Source organism: Emydura macquarii, unplaced genomic scaffold (genome assembly GCF_026122565.2).
Source record: "Emydura macquarii macquarii isolate MOO-44397 ecotype Brisbane River unplaced genomic scaffold, CSIRO-AGI_Emac_v2 contig_1597, whole genome shotgun sequence".
Classification (NCBI taxonomy): Eukaryota; Metazoa; Chordata; order Testudines; family Chelidae; genus Emydura; species Emydura macquarii.
Genome location: NW_027131734.1, coordinates 531524 through 557086, shown reverse-complemented (window position 1 = coordinate 557086; position 25563 = coordinate 531524). Strand labels below are relative to the sequence as shown.

General features: G+C 38.8%; 1 protein-coding gene across 3 annotated transcripts in view; it reads right to left on the bottom strand.

The window, feature by feature from the left end:
• SMYD3 (SET and MYND domain containing 3) overlaps positions 1-25563 on the bottom strand; it is a 601699-nt gene that overhangs the window by 508590 nt on the left and 67546 nt on the right. The window contains exon 2 of one of the 3 annotated variants that reach the window (XM_067555239.1): positions 7177-7240. The exons of 1 other annotated variant lie outside the window; for it this stretch is intronic. In XM_067555239.1, the coding sequence (XP_067411340.1) occupies positions 7177-7240 (64 nt within the window). Of the gene's footprint in view, positions 1-5580; positions 5699-7176; positions 7241-25563 lie in introns of those variants that run through there. One more of the 3 variants, XM_067555240.1, reaches the window with a different exon arrangement.

The window sequence follows — 25563 nt, the reverse complement described above, 5'->3', positions numbered from 1 at the left end:
TTTGAACTGAGCTGAGGTTATCAAGAGTCACAGAGCCCTAGGTGGGAGTATAGCCGGGGTGCTGGGACTGTGAAGGGGACTAAAACATCTGTCCTCACTATCAAAATGCAGCTGCCCTAAAATGACTCAGGAGTTTCCCACCTTGTAAAACAGTGTTTCCTATAGACCATTGATTAACTGTTATAGCCCAACAGTGGGAAGGGTTGGAGAGGTCAAGCCACGTACACAAGCAATGGAACATTCATCATGACCATAGTGTCCAGAAACAGAGAGGAAGGGACGTAAGGAAATTATAATAGCTCCACCATCATCTTCCTGCTGCAAACCAGTGGCCACCAAAAACAGCTGCAGCATGACTGCTCGAGGAACAGCACAATGTGTTTTGACCTATGACTTTTCAAAAATTTGCAGAGGTATTTTAAGATTTTAGGGCATCAGACTCATGGGCATTCTCTAGACGAAGACTGAATGGACAGATTTAACAGAGCGGAGGAATACTGGAGGGGTGAGATGGGTGTGCACATGCACGCAACTGTGGCACTTCCTCTTCAAAATCATTGGGGGAGCAGGAGCAACAATGAATCTTCAAACGAGTCTCTCATTATGCTGGAAGGTTCAGCTGATTTTGTATTCCTTCAGTTTGCTTTCGTTACTTCAGTCAATCCAAATTTTTTTTTTTTAATGTTTCATATAAAGTCTGTGTAATGGTTTTGGAATTTTTAAGCCTGCATACATCTAATTTTGGCATTCAGAGTAAAGTCCGAAGCCACTGGGCTGCTTTTCAGATGTTCTTGTAAAAGTAAAGAGGAGAAAAAGAAGCAGAGTTAACAAAAAGATATGTTAACGGTTAAAACCAAACTTAGGGCTCCATAAGGCAATTTAGTTTCTGGCAGAAAGGCAGTAGGAAAAATGAAACAACTAACTGACGAAAACAATTTCTGTCACGGATCAGCTATCTGTATCAGACTGCATGATGTCTGACACAGAAATAGCTCTTCTACAATCAGCAGTAAAATATGAAATGATGGGTAGGAGAAGTAGAGACGCTATCATGCTTGAGCAAGGGCAGGTGTACGCTGCCTTCTGGTGAGGTGATTTAATAGTTTTAAAATTCTAAAGATGGAGGAATTCCCATCCATCAGCTGATAAGAACAAAGACCTGGCAGTGGGAATTTATCATAAAAGACGATGAAACTTTTACAAGAGATCACCATCCCAGACAACTCCCATCTGTAAGAAACCACCCCAGAATACAAACACAATGGTTCTGATTCTCAACTGGTATAAGCTGACTCATGTCTGTCCCACTGAGTTCAGTACTGCTCCATCACTATTAGACCCTATATTAAGCAACCAGTTTTGATCAGTCCCTTGAGTGGTCACTTAGGACAGGTTTCACTGTACTTTTTCTTTGAAGAATTCCCATTGCTTGGTTTACATGAATGGCCCCAGGAGGAAGGACACAGCGTATCAAGAATTGGAAGTGCTAGTTAATGGGAATCTGTGAGCTCACGGGTGGAAAATAAACATCTAATTTTGCATTTTGTGTCGGGAAGATGATTATAAACAATATAACACTATGAATAGCATCAGATGGATGATTTTTCCTTTAAATAGTAAGGTGTCAGTATCAGGTAGCAATTACTTTACTTTGGAGTATCTTTCTTATGCCTACATGTAATAAATTAGTCAATGCTTTTTTCTTCCAGCTGGCATCCTCATTCTTATATTTCTTTATTTGTAACTCTACAAGTGAACAAAATGACACCAACTAGACATTATAATATAGTTACTGTCACAAAGTATCTGACAAATAAAAGTTAAATAACTACTGCTAAGCAGAACTATTTTTGTCCGGAAAAACAAGGTCATGCTTGTAAATATCCAGACATCATTCTTTGTAATATAATTATATTGGCATTTTTATCCTGCTTCAGCTAAAATTGCACTTTGAAGTCAGTTTTTATCTGTCAAATTTTTCCTAACATAAATGCTGTATAGGATTTTAGGTATGCTAAAGGTGACATCAAAATGATTAATAGCTTACCCAACCAATAAAGCACTAATGAGATGAAACATGCAGTATCACATGGCATCATATGTCACAGTCTCCTAATCTTAGAGATACATTTTCACACTAGAAAGATGTTAAGATTGTCTCTTTATAATTGCAGTCAAACCAAAACTGATCAGAGTGGATTAAGTTTATTTATCTATTTTGTTGAGGCAATATGGTGAGCCATTCAGATTTCAGAGACTGGCAAGAAAAAGTTGCAACTGCATTAACATAACATGATCAAAGAACATTAATAACACCCTGCTGCAAAAACTAAGGAATGGCTATCCCCACCAGTAATGCAAGTTATATAACCAAGCAAAACCACCAAGATTTATGTCATGAGCCAGGACTTATCCATTGATCAATGTCAAGCAGTCCCCAGCGGCTGGGTTTGCATCCCCAGGGGATGAGGAAAATCCCTGCCTACCAATGTGGTGGTGTGTGAGGAAAAAGTCACTTTGACTCTACATTTCCCGGCTTTCTGTCATAGCATTTTCATTCTCACATTCAAGATGGGGTATGAATAGCACAAGTCAAAGTTATGTGGCCACAACCGTAACTCTACGTTAACAGAGACTTTTTTCTCTGGTGAATTTCCTTAGATTTTTCACAAGTGACAACATGGGACTGAAGAGCAAAGAAAGCCAACGGCCAGCTGTCTGTGCCCTCAGAAAGAAACACACTGCTCCCCAGATTCTCAAGCCCCGCTCATACAAGACCCCTGCGCAAGACTCTCACTCCTTTCACTCCTCTGCCTCACTGTCAGCGGCTTGGGCTTTAGTCACAGGAGGGCATTCTCACTGCCTTCACCTAGTCCAAGGCTCCCCTCTATATCCTCTAGCTAGCAGCCATCAGAACCAGTCATCATGTGATGCCACTCCCCTGGGTCTGATAATTCCCAACATGTGCCTGCCAGGGCCCAGCTGCTCTCCAGTCCCTCTGGCCCTTAGAGAAGCAGGCTGCTCTGTTACACCTAGGTTATCACCTTGGGCCACCCCTTAGCTCCTGCCTCCCCAAGCCCAGCTGGTCCCATCCTCTAAACTGTCCTATCTCCCAAGCTCTGCCCCCCTCAACCTTCTCCATAATCATGTGAGATCATCTCATTCTCCCTCCACAAAGAGATACATAGGAGCCTTGCTCCCCTCCAGTGACAAACCTCCATGAGATAAGGTTAGATTTTGAGCTCTATCTCTGCAGAGTAAAGGGCCAGGAAATTCCATTTAAAAAAAAAAAAAAGGTTAGGACTAAACTGGTCAAAAGTTTTCCAACGGAACATATTTCCATCAGAAAACGCCATTTTGTCAAAACTGAACTTTCCATTGGAAAAATGTCGCTTTTTCATGACATTTCTTTAGAAAAATATCAAAATGCTTCATTCTGATCACGTTGAAATATTTTGTTTTGGCATTTTCAAAATGGAACATTTTGCTTTTTTGTTTTGAAATTTATTCTGTATTATAAAAATAAAGTTAACAATTGAAATCTAAACAAAATGTTTAGAATAATCCAAAACAAATTTTTAAAAATTGTTTTGTGGCAAATTTTGAAATTTGACATTTCATTCCCATTCAGAATTAGAAGAAATTTCAATATCGTGGAATTGCCCACAAACTATACACAGAGCTCAGCTTAGGGATCCTGGCTAAGCCTTGCTAAATTGGCTCCCCAGAGTCTAACAATTCATAGTATAGTTCCAAAAAGAAAAAAAAAAAAAAACTAGAAATATTTCATTTTCCATGCTTAAATTTGGACTGTAGCACTTTATATCAGTTATGGGAGTTCACTAAACTGAATTGTATGTTCCTCCTGTTTACCAAAAAAAAAAAGTAAATGAAGTGTCAAAAATGTTAGACATTTCGAATTTGAGAACAGCTCGTTTTAGGGTGTTCTATCTCAAGAATCCTTTGTTCAAATGATTTCCAATTTCCCCCCACAACAAACAACTCAACTGGCCCTTAAATTTTCAAGCTGGTCTGACCTATTTTGTCAATTTTAGAGTGCACAAAACTGGGTTTTAAACTGAAACAGCTCTAAACCTTATTTACTGCATTAGACAAAACAGTCCAGAAACTGAGACTTCCTAAATCACACTGTTAAGTGATTACTAATGTGAGATTAATTTTCTACCCATCAAAAATTAATCAAATCATTCTGCAACTAAGCATAAAATGTAAACCCAAGCATATGATTCACATTTTTAAAGAGGTGTGTAATTATCAACATAAAAAAAGTCCTTCTCTGCTAAAATGAGGAGGAGGTTAAGTGTGCAAACTGCAGTTGATTCAGTGCCCAGCTGTTTATTTTGCTCAGCAATTAGTTCAATTAGAAGTGCACATATTAATGAATCACATGAAATCCAGCAGAGGTAAAGTAAAGCCTGCTGTCTTTGTTTTGGCTGATGGAAGCATTGCTTAAACAACTGTTTTGTAACTATTTTAAGTAGGATCATCACAGGGAATGCTATGCAGTTCGTAACAGCCACAAAAAGGCTACCAAGACATTCCTGATTGGTCTAATTGTGAGTCTGTTTATCTAGACCACCCCCACAAATGGAGTGAGGATCCATGCATGACTGCACAAGTCTTAATAAATTGGTATGTGTGGGGACAGTTTTCCACTGTAGGTTGGTTAAAGGAAGAGCTTTCTTCCAGATTCTCCTGACTGCCAAATAATATTAAGTACAATATTAAATACTATACTTCCAAGCCAAAATAAACAGAGCAATTTAAATGCATGTTACTAAATATCGGCATGATCCTCCCTCACTGAAGTCCATGGATGTTTTGCCATGGACTTTAATGGCAGTATGGTCTTTTTTTTTTTTTTCACAAGAAAAAAGTTCCAAATAAATTGCAAAGGAAAGTGGTCAAGTTATAAAAATAGCTTGTTCATAAAAGTATATTAAATATTTGATCCAAAAAAAGATGTTTTGAAGGTCACTGAAGCCAGTTAAAAAATGACTCCCCAGACCTGTGACATAATCTACTAAACAAATTTAATCAGAAATCCTCAAAGACCTTTTTTCAGTAGGTTATATCTTACAATTCATACTTTTTTCCTATTTTTTTTCTTTTAAAGAAATCAACAGAAAGTTAGAAAAACACAATTTAAGTCTGATGGTCAAAAGTTCATCATTTGACCCATTTGGTGGTCACTTTTGATCTTCGGCACCCCCTCACAGCATAATTAGGTGACATGGCAATTCTGCCTCAGTTTCCCTTCTTTGTTGGATTTCTTAACCACTAGCCTGTTTGTTAATTTCTTGCTATGACCTGAGCCCTTTGGCCAGGCCTCTGGTTGTCCTTTCCTCTCTTGGGATGTTAAAGATTCCAATACCTCCAAAGGCTAGTGGTCCTAGATGAGGAGCACACAGTCCATAGCCCCTTCAGGTATGGCTCACTTTTTAAAGGCCTTAATAAACGCCCCTTGCTGAGCTTGGTAGGGTACCCAGACCCACCCACTCTCCTGGGTTCCAGGCCAGGGATCCTGTACAAAATGGTCGATAACAAGCTCTCACAAACCTCTTTTTTTCCTGGCCTACTTCCTACAGTATGTGTCCTGCAGGCTGTTCCTCAGGGTTACCCTGTGGTCCTGTCCCTCATCACCTAGGCAGCTTCTCACCAGCCCACTGCTAAAGGCTCCTGATCTCTGGGGCTCCTTAGCTTCTCTATCAGCAAACCTGCCCTTTTGTTCTGTAATCCTTTTATCTCTGCAGATTTTGTGAGTCCCGCAATCAAACCCAGCTGAGCAGGCAGACCTGCAGTTTCTCTATTAACCCTTTAGCAACAAAGACACCACAGAGTCTGTATAACACCCCAAACAGATCCAGAACGTCAAAATGCATGGGCCTGATTCTTCACTGCTTTGCAGCTTATCTAGTTTTTTACACTTGTGCGGCCACTATCGTGATGATTTCATGGATTTTTGTGCTGACTTTCAACACTTGGGTGTAAATGACAGTACAAGGTGAAAGGCTATGGAGAATCAGGCCTTGAAAGTCTGTTACCTATCAAAAGAATAGAGGGCCCACATCACAGTAAACATTTCTCAAAGATCTAGGACATACACCATACCAGTATATAGTAGATATTATTCTTGAAACCCACTTTTTTCTTGGAGTTTATCTTGGAATTTGTATAACAAACAAACAAAACACACACACTCACACACACCCACACAAAACCTGTAAAAACAGAGGAGCAATATGGTGCATTGAAAACCACGTTCAAATTGTGATTTAACACTTTCAATTCTCCGTGGTCTTCCTTGTCCTGCTTGTAGGCAGGGTGTTTTGTAGGGAAGTGTGTAATCAGTCTGTTGTTCTGCGGACAGCCTGCCTAAAGCAAGATTGGGGTGAGTTGTGCCTGCCTCTGTTTTAGGAAACAGTCTGCTTTCTCTCTCTGTTTTGGGGTTCTTCTTGTGTGTTATCCTTCTGAATTGTAATAAATAAAGTACTTTATGACCAGCAAGAGTATTTTATGTTTTTATCTAATTTCTCTGCATGTATGCCATGAAACATATCAAGCAGGTTTTTCTGACCAGGTAAATCCTAACCTCCAATTTCAACTTAATTTTGTTAGGTTTTTTGTTTTTTTATAGTCAATAAAATAAAGCGCCGGGGGTGGAGGGGGCGGGGTTTTAAAGCAGGTAAGGATGTTAGCCTTAGATTTATATCCACAATTTTAAAAAAAAACCCACACCATCCTACATGAAAGACAGTGACATTTAAAGGCTAAGACTAAATCAAGAGCCTTAAAGTCAATGAGATGTGTGCATATTCAAAAAATCAGGCCCCTTATTTAAATAACTAGCTTTGAGCATCCAATTTTGAAAGTGTTGGCCTAAGTAAATGAGAAAAGTCAGGCTGTGGGCAAGTTATACAAGAACATATGACTGCATTACAGTTATATTACTAAGCATTAAGCAAAAGCTGCAGTGAGAATATGATTTTTTGGTAGCTCATTGTTAGTTACTTGTTGACTTAATGGATTCCATAGATATCAAAGGAACATTAATTAATGGTAATGGCAACACAGCAAATGTACTGGAAACTGCACAGTTAAAGGGTTAATTTTTTTCTGTAGTAGCTTGTAATTATTTTTTAAAATTATCATTACCTGACAACGTGTATCACAGTATCTGGCGACTTTGCACTGAGAGCATCTAAGCAGCCGTTCATTCCTAGAAGAAATATCCTGTATTAGTTATGGAGGAAAAATAAAAATATTTTCAAAGTATTTTTTTTCTTCCTTTGCTACCATACTGTCAATGAACTAGAATTTGTAGTTAACACAATAGAATCTCAGACTGTGGTGCAACACAGCTGGATGTTGTCGTCTTTGGAGCCCAGCAACATGATAATTTGTTGCAAGGCAGAATTCAGGATCCCAGATACTGTTCATTACCTGTTTTAAGCAAGATTCTTGCTTTGAATCTGCAATTGTGACACTGAGTTATCTGCAATGTGAGGTTGACCTGACAGCGGAAATTTCTGCCTTAGAAAAAGTTTACCTGTGATTGGTAAACAATGTGACTAAAGAAAAAACTCCATCTGAAAAAAAGGCTATTGGGAGCGGAAAGGGAAAGATGGGAAGTTTGAATCAGAGATACATATGAACATTTCAATTATGATTCTACAAAGTGCCTCCAGGCTTCAGTGAGATTTTCTATCTCTGTCTTAACATAGTCATATGACAATCTCAGAACTTGACTTGGGGAGAAAATATAATGTACTAATAAAAGTTTTGTAAATTATTAGACGGTGAGGAAATATTTAGCATGAAAGAATGCAGAAAATAAATCAAATGTACATGTCATAAATCAAATTCTGCTCTCAGCTGCACAGACATTTGGAAATGCATTGCAGTTCATTCTTCCCAATTTCTTGGCTGTCACAGCACTAACAAAGAGCGCAGAGGTTTTAACTTTGTATTTTAAAACAAAGTTAACCATATGCTTTCCCAGCATTTATTGACACTGAGAATGTGATACATGCTCTTATAAACAGAAGACTCAAGAGAGAAGAGACTAAATTAAGGCCATACCAGCTAGCCAGACTGTAGAATCATCCTTCCTACACTGTGGAAATACTCCTACTACTAGACAGCTTGACACATTTCTTACACTAATAAACTACAGACTTATGCATAAAGACAGATAATCAGTCTGATCAATGTTTAGGTTTGAAGACCACTATACACAACATTAATTCACTGTTATATTATAACACATTTTTGCATTCCTGTAGTGTCTTCCATTTGAAGAGCTGAATATGAATTACAAACATCAAGGGTATGTCTACACTGAAAGTTAAAGTATGATCATAGCATGAGGCATACCATAGTGCAGGAGTGGCCAACCCGCGGCTCTCAAGCAGCTCGTTGCTCATACAAATGCGGCTCTCGTGAGCTGCATGCGGCTCTGTGTTCTATCAAATGCGGCTCCGCGCATTGTATGGGGCACCAAAAAGTTTTTACTTTCAAATGTGAAATTGACAAGCTGCAAGCTGCCGCCTAAACTGATGGATCAGTGCGAATTTTCGGTGGAGGGTAAGGTAAATGTGACTCTTTGTAGTATCTATAGCTATTTTTGGGCTCTTCATCTCTGACTGGTTAGCCACCCCTGCCGTAGTAGCTTTAGTCTAGCTGGAACAGGTAACAATGGCAGTGGAGACGTAGTGGCACGGGCTTCAGCACAGGCTAGCAATCGGAGTACTCCGAAGTAGGGTTTGTATTCTGTTAACCTGTGCTGCCACATCTACAGTGCTATTCTTACCCATGTTCGCTAGACTACAGCTAGCACAGATATGCCTACTGGTGCTGCAATCACCCCTTTGCTTGCAGTGTAGATAACCTAAATAACCTTTGCAACATACCAGTGAGGCAGGGAACTACCCAACTGTACAGACAATGAAAGGGAAGCAGAGAGAAAGAGTAAAGTGATTTGCTCAAGCTTACACCTGAAGGACCTGACCCTGTAATCGTCCTGTTATCTTTTCAGGGATTTCACGGGGGCATAAGAGTCTCCAGACCCTAAGTCAATAGCACAGCTGTCAACAGAAACTGGTGGGGGGGAGGAGGAGAGAGAGAATAACTAAACACTTTTGTGGTAGGTTTATTTAATAGAAAAAGAAAAAGGACGAAATGATTGCTTCATAGAGCTGCTTAGATATCAGAATACCACAGGTGGAGACAATAACAGATGCACATACGCACACACAAAATTATCTCCATCTGGACTACTTCTGAAATACAAATTTTGTAATATTGATCAATATGTTCTGTCAGGGATCCAGGACAATCTTCAGGAAATCTACCCTTTTTTCCTAAAAATGGGACAAATCCTCCATATATATTTCATTTATGTACATTAAGATCTTTTCTCCAGTTCTTTCAAAGCATAGGAAACACACACTACCAAAAGTTTTATTTTCTGGGTCATCAACATGTTATCTTGGAATTCAGCCATTCACAACAGATTCATCATACTCAACGCTCGTGAAAATTTGTATGCTAATATGGAGTGATATAGAAAAGTAAAGATCTATGAATATAGTTTTCTATATCATCAAATAAAATTCATGAGATTGTCACTTTGTGGGTTTTACCCAAGTTATTCTACATAGTTGCATCATTACACATTTGTAAGAACAAAAACCTGATCACAGGGCCTTTAGGTCTTCCCTATTTTGGAAGTGAGGAACTCTTTATAAAAAGTGTTCTACATCAATAGATAACAGCCTCTGTTGAGGCTTCCCTCTTTAGTCATTCAAATAACATTACTTGACACAGTGTGATCAGGCAAACATTTTGTAACGCTTAGGTTTAATTCTATCCATGCAAGTTTTCCAGAAGCTGCTTAGCTAAAATCTCTATGCATCATTTGAAACTTAACCCCTAATTCACCCAGGTATAGAAGAATTGAATAGAGGAGACTTTTGTGAAGATCCTGTGCACTGAGATAAATTTCACCCTAACAGCATAATGAGGAACTAGTATTTACATTTGGCAACTTATCTACCACTAGGATAGCTGAAGTGAAACAAGATCTTTAAAGTACCAAAAAGTAATATACAAATCCATTAGCCACAGCAAATATGACCTTCAAGAGTCATGATTTATATGAATGTATCCCTTAGCAATTTGAGAACTTTCTGATACAGATCCATATTTTAGATCTTACATCTGTACCATTTAACTCACAGCACTGGCTTGCTTGATCTTGACATACTGTTGCAATATCTTCTCTCACTATTTTATTTTCTTCTTTCAGCAAAGACTTGCTGAAATAACTGAAGTTACGTATCACAAGTATTTTATTCTGCCATCTGAAAAACATACATAACTTGGGCATGACTCTGCAAGGTGCTAAGCTCCTTCAACTCCCACTCAAGCCAACTAGAGACAAGCGTATTCAGCACCTGGCAGGATTGGGTCCTTTTTACCAACATTTAACAGTGCAGTGGTAACAAAGAGACAGAACATTATTTCAAGTTCATTTCCAACTACTGACACTAGAAGCCAAAGTATTTGAAGAATCCAACTCCCTGCTGGCACTGTGTAATGAATGAAATATCCATTCATCTTCCATCTTCCTCACCCTCCAAAGTATGAACAGATTTAGGATGTTTGGTGCAGCTGCATGCACTCACAAATCTGCTGCATTTTGCTTCCCTCTCCCACTCCCTCCCAAACGTCCATTGTAGGATTGATGGCACCAATTAATATTATGACATGGAATTTTACAAAACTAAACAGTATGATTTAAAGTATTTAATCTGAATGTGAAGAATTCAGGAATAAGACTTCTTACAGGATTTATGTATTTGGAAATATTTAAAAAACAAAGTGATAACAATTTGCATAGTCTCAATTCTACGTTAACAATATTATAACTATTTAACAACATCTACAAAGTTATCAAATAATCCAGTAAACTTTTGTTAGGTTTGAATATCAGCAGAAACAGTAAGTTACACACACTGGGTCAAATCTAGTCTCACTTTTGTCAGCTCATGATCAATGTGTGCAGGATTTGGCCCAATATATTCAGAAATAATATTTTCTATCATCACTCAAAGGGTTTCCTATTTTCTCAATCCAAAGAACAGGGAAAGGAAATATAGCAGTTTCAGACTGGAAGGGTTCCTATTTAAATAAACAAAATACACAGCCCTAGGTTCTCAGAAGTATTTGTTTTGATTTCCTTAAAAATAAAAAATCCTCAAAGCACTGAAATGAAATATTGTAGCCACATACAAAAGATGGAAAAAGGTAATTGCATTAGAATGTCCTTTTTCAAGAGAACGGACTATTCATAGAAACATGCAATACAGTCAGGTCTTGGTTGTGCAGTACAGACACAGTGGAGCAGAAGGCAGTGCAGCCTAGCAGAAGCACCGTCTCTCAGTAAAGCAGCTCCTCAGTCTGCAGGAGCTGCAATGGTCCCCCTTGGGGAGGGGGGGGGGTATTAAGCATGTACTTATCTCTATGGCTAGAAAGCAAAGGTGGGGAGTAGGCCCATAGTCCTGCCTGCTACACTCTGGGGGAGGGGAGGTGTGTCCCAGGAGCTGCCAGCAGGGAAGAGAAAAATGAGAGGACTGCAGCTATGGCTGGCCTCTGCATATTTTTCAGTACCTTTGATGAGCCTTTCTGTCTCTAGTCCCCTTATCAGCAAGCTGAAGCCTAAAATCAGGATTTTAAAATAGCCTGTACTTACAAAAATGAACGGTACACTACAAGGGAATTGCCAGTCAGAACCGGTGTGAATTGATACAGCTTGTGCAAAGAAACTTACCCAGTGCTTGCCTGCACTGTCTGGCTCCTGGCGGTGTCACTCCCTCACTATCACAATGTACAAAAATCGCCCTTAAAAAAAATAAAAATCAAACTAACGATTTATTAAACAGCCGTGATTATAACATGGGCACAATGAAAGGAGAGCTAGGTCTTTCCGATGAAGGCTCTGACTGTATTTATCTAGTACACATGAAAGGGTCAGGACACAATTTTAAAAGATTAAATAAAAGCAATTATACCATTCAATTTACAATGGATAACACTTCTTTGGATAAATGAATAACATTTACACTTCTTTGGTGATTACAGGAGCTTGAGTTTCAGTCTGGTACTTCACAAGGTAGCTGAGATAGCTGGCACTTGGCTTACCAGCATCACGCCTGGGTGAGAACTGACAAACACAGCTGAAAGCTAGGCCAATTCACCTGTGTATTAGCATAGATCAAAGTGATCGTTAAATGTCTAAGACTGTACTTGGTATCTAAACTTCATGAAAACCAATGAGATGCTGCATGCATTGTTTTCACTTATCCATATTTCTGTTGGGATGTAATATCAAACATTTACACTGTATATACCCCTGTGACTGAACAAACCATCGAACAAGAAAGAAGGCTTGTGTAAGGCAAAGGAACGAAATGACGGAAATACTCATTCCTGCACATTAGAAGGCAAGTGGTCACTGTGTGTAATGATCAGAGATCAAAGACTCTGCAAGCATTCCTCTCTATAGAATTGGCTATCGGCATTGTCTTTGGTGTGAGATCCTAAGATGCAAATTGACCTGGGTTGAGTGACTGATCTCTTGGAACAGGAAGTAACCTCGTGTTTTGGGATTTTTGGTGTAAGTCACCATTTGTCACATAGTCCAGCTTGCCTGGCTGGCAAGACAGACTGGAGTGTCTAAGGCGATTGTCTGTCACTCCATTATAAGACTATTGTAGTACTTTGGGAATTCATATTTGGTACTGGATTGATGAAATCTAATTACAGAACATACTACCAGTTTGGGGTGTCTGCCCTGCTTTTGACAGTCTGCCCTGACATAGGCACTCACAGTAATGAACCACTCCAGACAGTGTGATATCAGGTGTTAGATAAAAACTACTCACAACAAGCTGTGCAGTTATAGCTAACATATTGATGCTTTTCCTGTCAGTCAAATTATTCACTTTTCCTTTCCTATAAACCAGAGAGGTTATTGGGTTTTTTTGGGTTTTTTTTTTTTTTTTTTAAACTGCTTTCTCGTCTGAAATCCGTGCAGGATTTTTTACTTTCTGTTTTTCATTTCAGAATCTAGTGTGGGCGTGAGCAGATACATAGAGGTTTGCTCTTTCAACTGCATGCCACACTGCACCCATTTTCCTAGCAATTTTTTAGCTCTTGCTGTAAATTGGTACTTCAGTCTGATATAAGAACTGTGAAAAATCTAATTGGATTTTTTTTACTTTTATTTAAAGCCCTGCCATGAACTGAGAACAAGCAACAGCAACAATGGGTAAACTTCAGTCTTTCATTGTGTTACCAACCTATTTCTCTCCTTAAATAACAAACAATTAAAAAAAAACTTACAATAATAAATTACTAGAGGCGCAAAATGGATGACGTAATATCTTTTATTGGGCCAACTTCTGTTGGTGAGAGAGATATTACCTCTCCCACTTGACGTCTCTCTATTATCCTGGGACCAACACAGCTTCAATTACACTGCATGCTATAATAAATCATTAATATTTATGGTTCCGTATGTTCAAAGGCAGCTGAGTACTTAGTTAAAATATAATAATTTGTAAAAAATAAATGGGCAATATAGCATCATGGCACCAGAACCAGTCCAAAGACAATACATACCCCCAAATATACAATAAGGGCTAGATTGTGACTAGATTCTTTATAGCAATATGGTAGGAAGCGGGGAGGGTGCAGAAAACTTTCCTCTTCTTCTAGAGCTCCTTTATACAGTGACAATTCTAATCCTTGCATTACCAGCTAAGCTAATCCCCACAGAATTCAAAGGGGAGGGAAATGGTAGGGCATTGGCCAAAGCAGAAAAAGGAGAGTACATGCTTCATTCTTTTAACAGACATAGCAGGGTTCTTTCTGGTCTGCAGTCATGAAAACACTGTGCCCACATTCCTCATTCTAGCTCACTCGGTATCTAATGTCCACCCAGATCAAACTCCTTTTCAGTATTGACACATTCGTGCTGACCCTTCTCACCTCAAGGTATTTTTAAGTCCTGAATAGTTCTTCTAACATCTATGACTCTGTTCTTTTTTCAATGTGTTTGAGTATGCCACAGGATCATGAAATGGAGGTTAAACACGCACCAAGGAGAAAAATAGCTCCTTATAATTATCTTCCAACCCCAAACTACCCTCTGCTAGGCTGAATGCAATAGGCACAAAAAATGTACTGATGTTCTTGTTATGACAGGTAACACACATAGCTAATGGAACAATTATCACAATGCTGTCCAACACATATTCAAGTTTACCAATTATACACTGAAGCACTAACTAAGGCTATGTCTTCACTGACGGCGGCAAATTCGCCGCCGTCAGATCAAGTTATCTGGATCGACTGAGTGGTCAGTGAAGACCCACTCAGTCGATCCAGAAATTGACATATTAAGACCACCTTCTCAAGTGTCATAATGCTTCGTCGATGGGAACATGGTTCCCATCGGTGCGGTGCAGTGCAGTGAAGACGACGCGCAGAACAGAAGCACAGAAGTCAACGGGAGTTACGCAAGTTTTTGCGTAGTTTGTGTAACTCCGGTTAACTGCCACCGAATCTCTGAGGTAAGTGAAGACAAGCCTTAAGAAAAATCAACCCTTGAAAGTCCCTGATAATCCCACCCAAATTCTAGAGTACCTACTGTGGATTAAAATTGCCTTTATTTACTATCACAGATCACAGAGTATGCTATGCCTTGTACCCCTCTACAATCTTTTGTGTAGGCCCCAAGTCTCCAGTTCACTTATGGGGGAGTACAGTGAATTTACCATTCTTAAACTGAGTCCACAGGCTTTCAGCATCCCTATTATTCACTGTGGTGCCTTTAGCACTGCCAATTTGGCCTGGCTCCTTGCAAGCATCTTCTCTCTTAGGAGCTTTGTAGCCAGAAAATGTATGCAACTACACAGTTCAGCCCTTTCAAAACAAAAGCATTATTTATTAGTCCACAGGAATACAATAGTTTGAGAAATGCATTAAACTAACAGAAAAAAGCATATATGCATGAATCCTATCTAACATTTTAGCTTCTCCTTGCTTAATTAAATAGCCTTGACCATACCAGACTGGGCAGGAAGAGAGCCCACACACCCACAACTCCTACCTCTGACTTCCAATCAACATCTCCCAGAGTATTCCTTCCTCCTGTGGGACAGGAGCCGACCTTTTTCCGGTTCAAAGGTCTTTGTTTCAGATTTCCTCACCAAAGCTTTCCCCATCCAAGTCTCTTTGTCTGCCCTTGGTCTGGCCAGAAGTGGTTTATGCCTCTCCCTAGGGGTCTTTTCCTCCTTCCCTGGTGTTGCCAGCCAGACTGTGGGTTACAGAAGAGGCTTCAAAGGAATTCACACATATGCTATTTTTGGAATATGGCAATTGGGCTTATCTAAAGTAATTGTCTGCATCGCCTATATACTGCCAGACAACAGGTCTGACTTAACTCTTTGAGTCCAGTTAGGCAAGCAATACAAAACTGAGCAAGCAAATGGGGCATATAGACTATTAACAGAATAATACAGACATTTCCCACGTTCTCTACACTTAAGTACTATTCTAAACTATATAATATAAATAATCTTATTTTCACATAATGTGATAGAACTGGGAAAACATAGCTCTGGAAGATCTGGCAAAAACACTGAAATTCAGAATTGACAGACAGTTGCTTGGTTAAGTAAAGACTTTACTGCATGACTTACACTCACTTTATACACAACCCTGAGAAGAAAGACAGTCCAATGGTTAGGATGTTAGCCTGGTATTAAGGAAGCCTGAGTTCAAATCCCTGCTCTACCACAGACTTCCTGTGTGAGCATGAATAAGTCATAGTCTCTCTGGTTGAGATCCCTAGAAGTATTTACCTGCCTAGATCCCACTGATTTCAATAGGAATCAGGCACCTAAATACTTTTGTGGATCTGGGCCTCAGTTCCCAATCTGTAAATGGGGAGAATAGTAGTTTCCTACCTCATAAGGATGTTGTGAGGACAAAAACATTATGTTGAAGATTGTGAGACACTCTGTTACTACAGATTACAGTGTTTGTTTTTCATGTTTTAATTTCTATACAGTTATAGAATCACAGAATCATAGAAAGATAGGGCTGGAAGGGACCTTGAGAAGTCATCAAATTGAGACCCCTGCACTGAGGCAGGAGCCTAGACCATCCCTGACAAGTGTTTGTCCAACCTGTTCTTAAAAGCCTCCAACATTGGGGATTCCAAAACCTCCCTTGGAAGCCTATTCCAGTGCTTAACTGTCCTTACTGTTAGAAAGTTTTTCCTGTTACCTAACCTAAATCTCCCTGGCTATAGATTAATCCACTTACTTCTTGTCCTACCTCTGTTTATTATGTGAAAGAGCATATCAGGGGCCAAGTTCATCCCTGTTGTAATACCACTGACATTGGTAGTGTTACTTCAGTGATTAATTTGACCATACATCTTTGCTATATTCGAAAGAGTACATCAGTTGAATTGTTATCATGATCAGTATATTTATTATGCATTTCTTCTCAGACAGATTCTTGACAGCACAATCGATACTATGACAAGTTTTACTAAACCTAGGGTAAAGAGTTTAAGACTAGGAGAAAACTAGCTAAAGGAAAAATCTTACTTTGTGGACACAGCGAATTCAGGCCTGGGTTTTTTTGGACTCATTTATATTTAAACTCAACACAGACACATACACACAGAGATAGAGAGAGGAAAAAAGAGAGAGAACTACCATATATTAACAAGTTGTAATGAGAATATTTTATTTCCTTCCCATCAACCAAAGATTCTTATAGGTTAGTTTTCAAAGTAATGCATAAGGATTTAAGCCACATACATCCCAATTACATTAATGAGAGTCATAGCTAAATCCTGTGCCCTGCTTTGAAAATTTACCTATTTTGTGGGAAAAAGAAAATTCAGAACTAATCCTATAAACTATGCTGTTACTTATGTCACCTATTGATAACAGTGGACCTATTCCAATACTGCATACTCTTTTACCACAATAAATGACTAAAGGCAGTCACTGTGGGCCACTCCTTTGTCTTACAAAACACTGAACAAAACCACTCAATCTAGAAAATTAACAGTGCAAGGTGACATCATTCCCTTGATTCATTTTGGTCCAAGACCAGAATGATTTTAATAGTTCAGAGAGCCAATAAATGTTATGTTGAAATCATATGGAATTCTCAGCTTAACTGAGAATTAAAAACATTTATGCCATGTATTAAACATAGCAGCAAACCTATAAACACACCTTCTGGCAGTAATTTAAAAAAAAAAAAAAATCTGGGGTAAAATTTAAATTTTATTTCTTTCTCCCCCCGCCCCCGGAAATGAACAACAGTGTGATACGATAAGACATAATGTGTAAAAGGGGGCATCTTGTTTTGAAAATCAAACATACTTCAACACAATTTTGTAATGCTATGCTGAAAGGTGGGTGTGACCCAGGCACCCTATGTCACCAATTGATAAGGGGAAATGCAGTTACAAGTCTATACCCAGGAACTTGACTAGACATGCCCAGAGGGGCATGGTTCCCCTTGGATCGCCATCTTCATGATATTTTGCTTGTGTAGTCTCTGCTGAAAGCTAAGAACACGCTGGTTTTCAGGGGTATTATAGGACATATGTATGGAAAATATTTTAAGAGTCATGTAGCATGTAGAATATTGTGTTCCAAATAGGTTGGAAGTGAAACTGGTTAGCTAGGGTGGGGTGGTTCTCAAAACTGTCCCAATCAAGAGTGAAAACAACTAACATCTTCTGACTCAGTTGGACTGAGTGTTGATGGTCTAGACAAAGCGTGGGCCTGGGCCTTTACAAAGCATTAAGAGCCCAAGAAAAAGACCCAGAAATAGGAGTACTATTGGGGCAAACTGAAATAAACAAAATATCCTGGGATTATGAAAAGAGAGGCAAAAGGTCTGGAACTGCATAATAGGAGGAGGAAGGGTATAAGATGGTATCCATTGCAATGCGACTTTCTGCCAGAGTGAAAAGTGGATCCCAGTTCTCGTGACAGGTAAAGAGCTGTACAGACTGACATATGAATGAGAAATATCTTATTAGACAGTAACTGAATTTGTTAATAATAAATATAGGCTCTAGTTTGCACTTTATATTTTTCTTTTATCTGTAACTATATGTTCCTAATCCTTATAATTGCTTCTATTTGAATCTTAAGGTTTGTCAAATAAACTTCTGTTTGGTTTTACTACAGACATGATTAAGTGCTGTGGACTAAGGAAAGTGTTGAATGGAGGTGAAGCCAGAGAACTGAGTGCACTGCTTCCAGGGAGGCAAAGAATCTGTGCGCATTGCTGCTGTCCAGGATTCGAGGAAAAAGTTGAGCAAAGAATAAAAAACTTCCCAAGAAAGGCACATCCAACAGTGAGGAGGAAATAGGAAACTTTCCTTTCCACCATTACAGTACAGTTCTCTTCAGAGGTTAAAGTAGATTGAAATAGGAAGGGAAGCTTTATCACATCAGCCAAGAAATCCTCCAGCCCTTCTTTTTGCCCCAGTTGTATTTCACACAGGTATTCAGTAAAAAAAATAAATAAATAAAAAAATTGAGAGTCTCAATTACTCCATATCAAATATGATCATTTAACAAATAAAACAATATTTCCTTCTCCCCTTCACCTGTGACAAGCACTGCAAACTCAGCCTGGGCTCAGAAAGTCAATCAGCATTCTTTCCTTTTCACACATCAAGAATAATGAAGGTTCTACTGACCAAATTAAGCCCTCATTTTCACCTGTGCATCCCCACTGTCTTCAGATTATGCCCTGAGTTAAATCTTTGCCTTCAATGGGCTTGCACAGATGTAACTTATTGGGACTTAATAAATGATTCTGCTGATGATGCACAAGAAGAAATAGAATTCAGTTCAATCACATCTCTGAACAGCCAACACAGCTGAAAAGCAGAAGTGAAATACAGAAAATCTTTTCTCTCTCAAAATCAGCAGACGCAACTGATGACACACAAGAGTGCCATCACAAACTGCCTGCACTGGCTCAGGGGTCCAGGAGAGGCAGCTCCCCAACTCAGGTTTGATGTGATTTTGTGAGGTCTTGGAAGACATCCTCCAGAGAGTGCCTGTAACCAACTTGATACTCAAAACTGTCTTCTCATGACTTTCTACGTGTCATCATGTTAATGTAAATTACATAATTTAAAGATTAAGAATATGCATTAGGTTTATTTATTCCATCTCCCTGTCGGTGCAGGCGTGTCCCCTACTGTACATTTACCAGTGTCTGGCTAAGTTTTAAATGCTCCAGCACTTTCTTTGGAAGACTATTCTATAAGGCCTAATGGATCTCAGTGTTGGAAATTTTTTCTTGATAATCTAAATGTTCCCTTTCTTAAATTTATTCCAATACTCCTAGTTATATTCCTGTTGACATTTATAAATAATAATTCTCCATCCATAAGCACTTAGATACTCTAGTGATAATCTCTATGGAAACCGCTAAAATAAATAAAGTGAAAACCCTTCAAATACTTGTAGATTTTTGTCTCACTGTAGTCATTGCTTAACCAGACTAAAGCAAGATTCTTTTAAACTTTTACCATAAACAAATCCCTTGAGACCTCCAAACATTTTTGGTTTATATTCTCTGAATTCCCTATAACTTGTCAATATTAGAGTAGGGTGGGAAATAGTTTCTCAATTTTCCCATTTAACACCAGGATGACCCTGAGACCTTTTAAAGTTTTTTGAGAAAAAAGCAGGAGACTCACAAACACCTCAGAAGAGTCAATAACTTGGTAGTTAGGGCCCTCATGTGGGATGCATTAGACCCAAGTTCAAGTCCCTGCTATGAATCAGTGCCCTAAACCTTGGGCTATAGTCAGGCTCTCTCTCAAATACTCCTACTGGAGCTGTTCCATTTTGTAGAAATCATTACATGTACCTCAAGACTCTATAGTGAAGTGGTTTGTGGCACTCCCATGGGATGTGGGAGAACCAGGTTCAAGTCCCTGTTCCAAATCAGACAGAACAGGGACTTGAACCAAAAGTCTTACATATCTTAGCGGGGTGTCCTAACCCCAAGACTATTGGCTATTTTGGAGTCCCTGTCCCTCACTTTCCCTGCATCACCCTTCCTTCTTTTTCCTCCTCTACCAGAAATTCCATTCTGGATGCGACAACCTTTCCCCATAAAAGCTTCATCAAAACTGACTGGGCTTTGACAAATCAGTCTTTTCCCCACAAAAAAAATGCTTTGTCAAAAAATTCCCAATCATCTCTAGTCACTCTCTGGTAACAAAGTGCTGTGTTTCTAATCTCTTTACATTCATTTGTATTCTTCTTCTGTTCTTGTTACTCTTCACAATGTCTCCCAATTGACTGCTAGCTACATATTTCATCAATATGTGGGTTTCTTCCCTTTCCTTCTCATTAAGGGCTTGACTGTGCCATTTAGGCACAGCCTTGCCTTGAGGGCAGCAACACACCCTTCTGCATCACCCAGGGACAATGTCAGGCTGGGAATGCAGATTTACATTTCACTACCCTTCATAGGGGGATACTTCCACACTCAGCATGGCCAGACAGAACAATAGCCCAATATCTTTTCCCACCATCTATGGGGCAACATGAACATCCCGCAAAGTCTAAAGGGAGCAGCAGTTCAGCCTGGCCTTTACATGGTCTGCACAACTTCCCATGACTCCTTGTGCCGTCCGCCCTGCAAACACTACACCTGCACAAAAACCAGGCAAAAATCAGGCCTTAATATATAGCCAAAGACTCAAAAAGTAACAGCAAAAAAAGTTTTAAGTACATCAGAAACAGGAAGCCTGCTAAACAAATAGTGGGCCTACTGGATGATCGAGATGCTAAAGGAGCACTCAAGGAAGATAAGGCTATTGCGGAGAAACTAAACAAAGTCTTTGCATTGGTCTTTATCGCTGAGGATGCAAGGGAGATTCCCAAACCTGAGCCATTCTTTTTAGGTAACAAATCTGAGGAACTGTCCCAGATTGAGGTGTCATTAGAGGAGGTTTTGGAACAAATTGATAAATTAAACAGTAATAAATCACCAGGACCAGATGGTATTCATCCAAGATTTCTGAAGGAACTATTAACTGTGTTATGTAACCTATCATTTAAATCAGCTTCTGTACCAGATGACTGGAAGATAGCTAACGTGACACAGATTTTTAAAAAAGGCTCCAGAGGCAATCCCGGCTGGTAAACCTAATTTCAGTCCCCAGCAAATTGGTTGAAACTATAGTAAAAAACAGAATTATCAAACACACAGAACACGATTTGTTGCGGAGGAGTCAACATGGTTTTTGTAAAGGGAAATCATGCTTCTCCAATCTACTAGAATTCTTTGAGGGGGTCAGCGAGCATGTGGACAATGGTGATCCAGTGGATATAGTGTACTTAGATTTTTCAGAAAGCCTTTGACAAGGTCCCTCACCAAAGGCTCTTAAGCAAAGTAAGCTGTTACGGGATAAGAGGGAAGGTCCTCTCCTGGATCAATAACTGGTTAAAAGATAGGAAACAAGCAAGACAGGAATAAATGGTCGGTTTTCAGAATGGAGAGAGGTAAACAGTGGTATCCCTCAGGCGTCTGTACGAGGACCACTACTGCTCAATATATTCATAAATGACCTGGAAAAAGGGGTAAATAGTGAGTTGGAAAAAATTTGCAGATAATACCAAACTACTCCAGACAAGTCCAAAGCAGACTGCGAAGAGTTACAAAGGGATCTCACAAAACTGGATGACTGGGCAACAAAATGGCAGATGAAATTCAATGGCGATAAATGCAAAGTAATGCACATTGGAAAATATAATCTGAACTTTATATATAAAATAATGTGGTCTAAATTAGCTGTTACCACTCAAGAAAGAGATCTTGGAGTCAGTGTGGATAGGTCTCTGAAAACATCCACTCAATGTGCAGCGGTTGTCAAAAAAGCTAACAGAATGTTGGGAATCATTAGGAAAGGGATCAATAGTAAGAGAAAATATCATATCACCTCTTTATAAACCCATGGTATGCCCACATCTTGAATGCTGCGTGCAGATCTGGTCACCCCATTTGAAAAAAGATATATTAGAATTGGAAATGGTACAGAAAAGGGCAACAAAAATGATTAGGGGTATGGAAAAGGTTCCATATGAGGAGAGGTCAATAAGACTAGGACTCTTCAGCTTGGAGAAAAAAAAACAATTAAGGGGGATATGACAGAGGTCTATAAAATCATGACTGGTGTGGAGAAAGTGAATAGAAAAACATTTGCCCTTTCCCACAACACAAAAGCCAGGGATCACCCAATGAACTTAATAGGCAGCAGGCTTAAAATGAACAAAAGGAAGTATTTCTTAACACAAGCATAGTCAACCTGTGGAACTCCTTGCCAAAAGATGTTGTGAAGGTCAAGACTACAATGGTGTTCAAAAAAGAACTGGATAAGTTCATAGAGCACAGGTCTACCAATGGGTATTAACCGGATGGCAGGGATTGCTGTTTGCCAGAAAATGGGAATGGGCGACTGGATGGATCACTTGATAATTAACTGTTCTGTTAATTCCCTCTGAAGCACCTGGCACTGGCCTCTGTCATAAGACAAGATACTGAGATAGATGGACCATTGGTCTGACCCAGCATGCCCATTCTTATGTTCTATGTTTAAGAAGAATGAACTCAACTCAAATACAAATGTCTATTGTATAGTGCTACACACCTCCCCACAAACTCACTACTCTGATGTTTATCAGCACCCTTAGTTTACATTCCTTCAGACGGTTTAATTTCACACTACCATGTTAATAGCCAAACAATCTAAATTGATTTCAGAATGAAGTTTTGTGAGACGCTGTATCAAATGCTTTAATAAAATCAAATGTGTTACATCTTTTGCTTGCCTTTCTTCCACTGATTCTATATGTAAATATACTTATATCCATCCATTTACTTCCTCTACATCTTAGAAGATGGATGAGTATTAGTTACTCCATGTAAGGAAGAAGTTAATTGGTCCTGCTATTGACACTTGTGGTTAAGTGTGCTACCAGATTAGGATGAGCCTTTTTTATTATAAGGATAAGGGAAAACTTTAACCATGGGATATAGTATGTGGTTTTCAAAGGCTTGGAGATGGTAAAACCTGATTCTTTTATAAATATCCAGTAAATTCAAGCCTTAGGTGTGCTTAGTGCAAGAGAACTGATAGCCTAGGATTACTAGAAGACAACAGTATAATTTTCCCAGTTTATTTGTTGAATGAAAGGGAATAAAAGGGACAAGAATAGTTTTTTCTTTAGTGCTCCATGGATGTCCTCAGCATCCCTCTCGGAGGTCTATTTTATATTCTTTTTATCCTTTGTATATGCAAAGTCATTTCTTTCTAAACAAACTGCATCCTAATCTCAGGAGGATTTTGTTATCTATAAAGGTATTTTGATTACACTTACAATAAGCAACAGATTGACCCATTCAGGGTATTAATTATTTGTATGACTCATAGGAGTATAAACATAAATCTACAGAATACAGTCAGATTGTCTCACGATATATATATAAGAGCCAGGTTGTTGGGCTTTTGTTGGTACGTGGGTTGTGTGTGTTGTTTTTTTTTTGACATTATGGAAAAGCTACCTACTCTTCTTACAGGGCAGTTTTCAACAAATTCTTTTTTATGTTTGAATGTTACAGGATTTCCAGATGCATTGTTTATTCCCAAGGAACTCACTGAGAAACTCACTTTGACATAGAGGCATAAGACCTTGATTGTTCAACCATGACCCGCACCTGGCAGGTATCATCTTTTATGTCTAGGCAGTTTGTTAACTAGATCTCTATAAAAGTTTATCACCTGCAAAACAATGGAGGGGGCACACTGGATCCTGAATGCCAAAATGGGATGAGTAACATACCATCAACATTTGCTTTTAGGAAAGTAGTGGAAAATCTGGCCAAGGATGGTTGGCTAGGGTTGAGTATTGATTACTTGTTAGGACTGTGTTTACACTTTCCTTTTGAGGGATTTGAGATGAGTAAATTGATGGTGGGTAACAGGGAAAAGCAGTTGTCAGGAATGCCTCACCTCGCAGACTTGGACCTAGACCCAAACCATTTGGAGCTCCATCAATAGTTCTCCAACAAACTTGAGGAGAAATGGGGCAGTACTGGGAGGGTTTTGTGTGTGTGTGCGTGTATATATGTTACATGATGATGTCATCATTATTACCTAATGCCAAACCTATTTCCAGAACACCGTGTATGTACAATGTCAAACCATATCTATACCTGAACAATATTTTTTAGAGACAAAGGAAGAAATAATGTATAGTTGAAACCGAAGCCTCGGCATATTGTAAGTGAAGTGACACCTCATTTAGGGCAGACACACATTTACAAAGTCAATTATAAGAATCAAAAAAGAAATAACATGATATATGCTATGTAAAAATGAGCAACAACATAACCTTGTTTTGTGTATTTCTCCTGCCCACTTCCCAAATCTCAAGGATAGTTTTTCATTAATGCACAGAAGAATGAGATCTAGAGCTCCACCAACAAAAGTTATCATTGTAAATACCCCGCACACAGAGAGACTAACTACATAAATTACCATGTGAGGCAATACAGGTATTAAGCTCTTAAAGAGACACCATGCTGAAGTTTCACTATTTCCTAAGAAGTGACCAACACAATTTTTGTGAGTGTCTGTTTGCCTTCTCCCAACCACGCCCACTAATATATTTGCATACTAAAGAAAGAAATTATTTGACCGCTTTAAAAGTCAAGTCAAATCAAATGATCAGTCTGACAGCTGAAATTGATTTGTCAATAGAGTGCTATTTGGGGAAATTTTGATGTATAAATAATGTAGCATCTTTCACTTTCAGGGTGGTGTGTTTTATGATTAAACATCTCATCACAGTTGTTGCACTAAGCCTGGCCAACACATCTACTCATTAGAATGCTGGTTTATTGCAACACATACACATCAAAGTTTTTTCTTTTTAAAATTTCAGTATAGATTTAGGGGTGCCTGGAACAAATTCTGTTCTGATTAACACCAACACAAATCTGTAACAACTCCATTGCCTTCACTCCAGTTACTCTGGATTTACACTGATGAGAGTGAGAGCTGAATTTGGCCTCTCTGTTCATAACAACATTTTTGGGAAAATAAATAGATACTTCATAAAAATGATCAAGAAATTAAATAATGTGTTTAAGAAAAAAAATGCTATTATGAATGCTTATAAGATATATAGGTCAGATTCTCATTTACTAGTGATATAAAGAGACCCAAGAGTGAGTGTAAATGTAACTGGCAGTATAAAGGGACTTCAAAGTAGGCATAAATTTTAAACCTGTTTTTAGGCCCATATACACTGCCAGATTGCTTTAAAGCGGCCTTAGTGTAAATTAATCTGGCTCTTAAACTTACATATACTATGTTATAGCCGTCTAAATGAA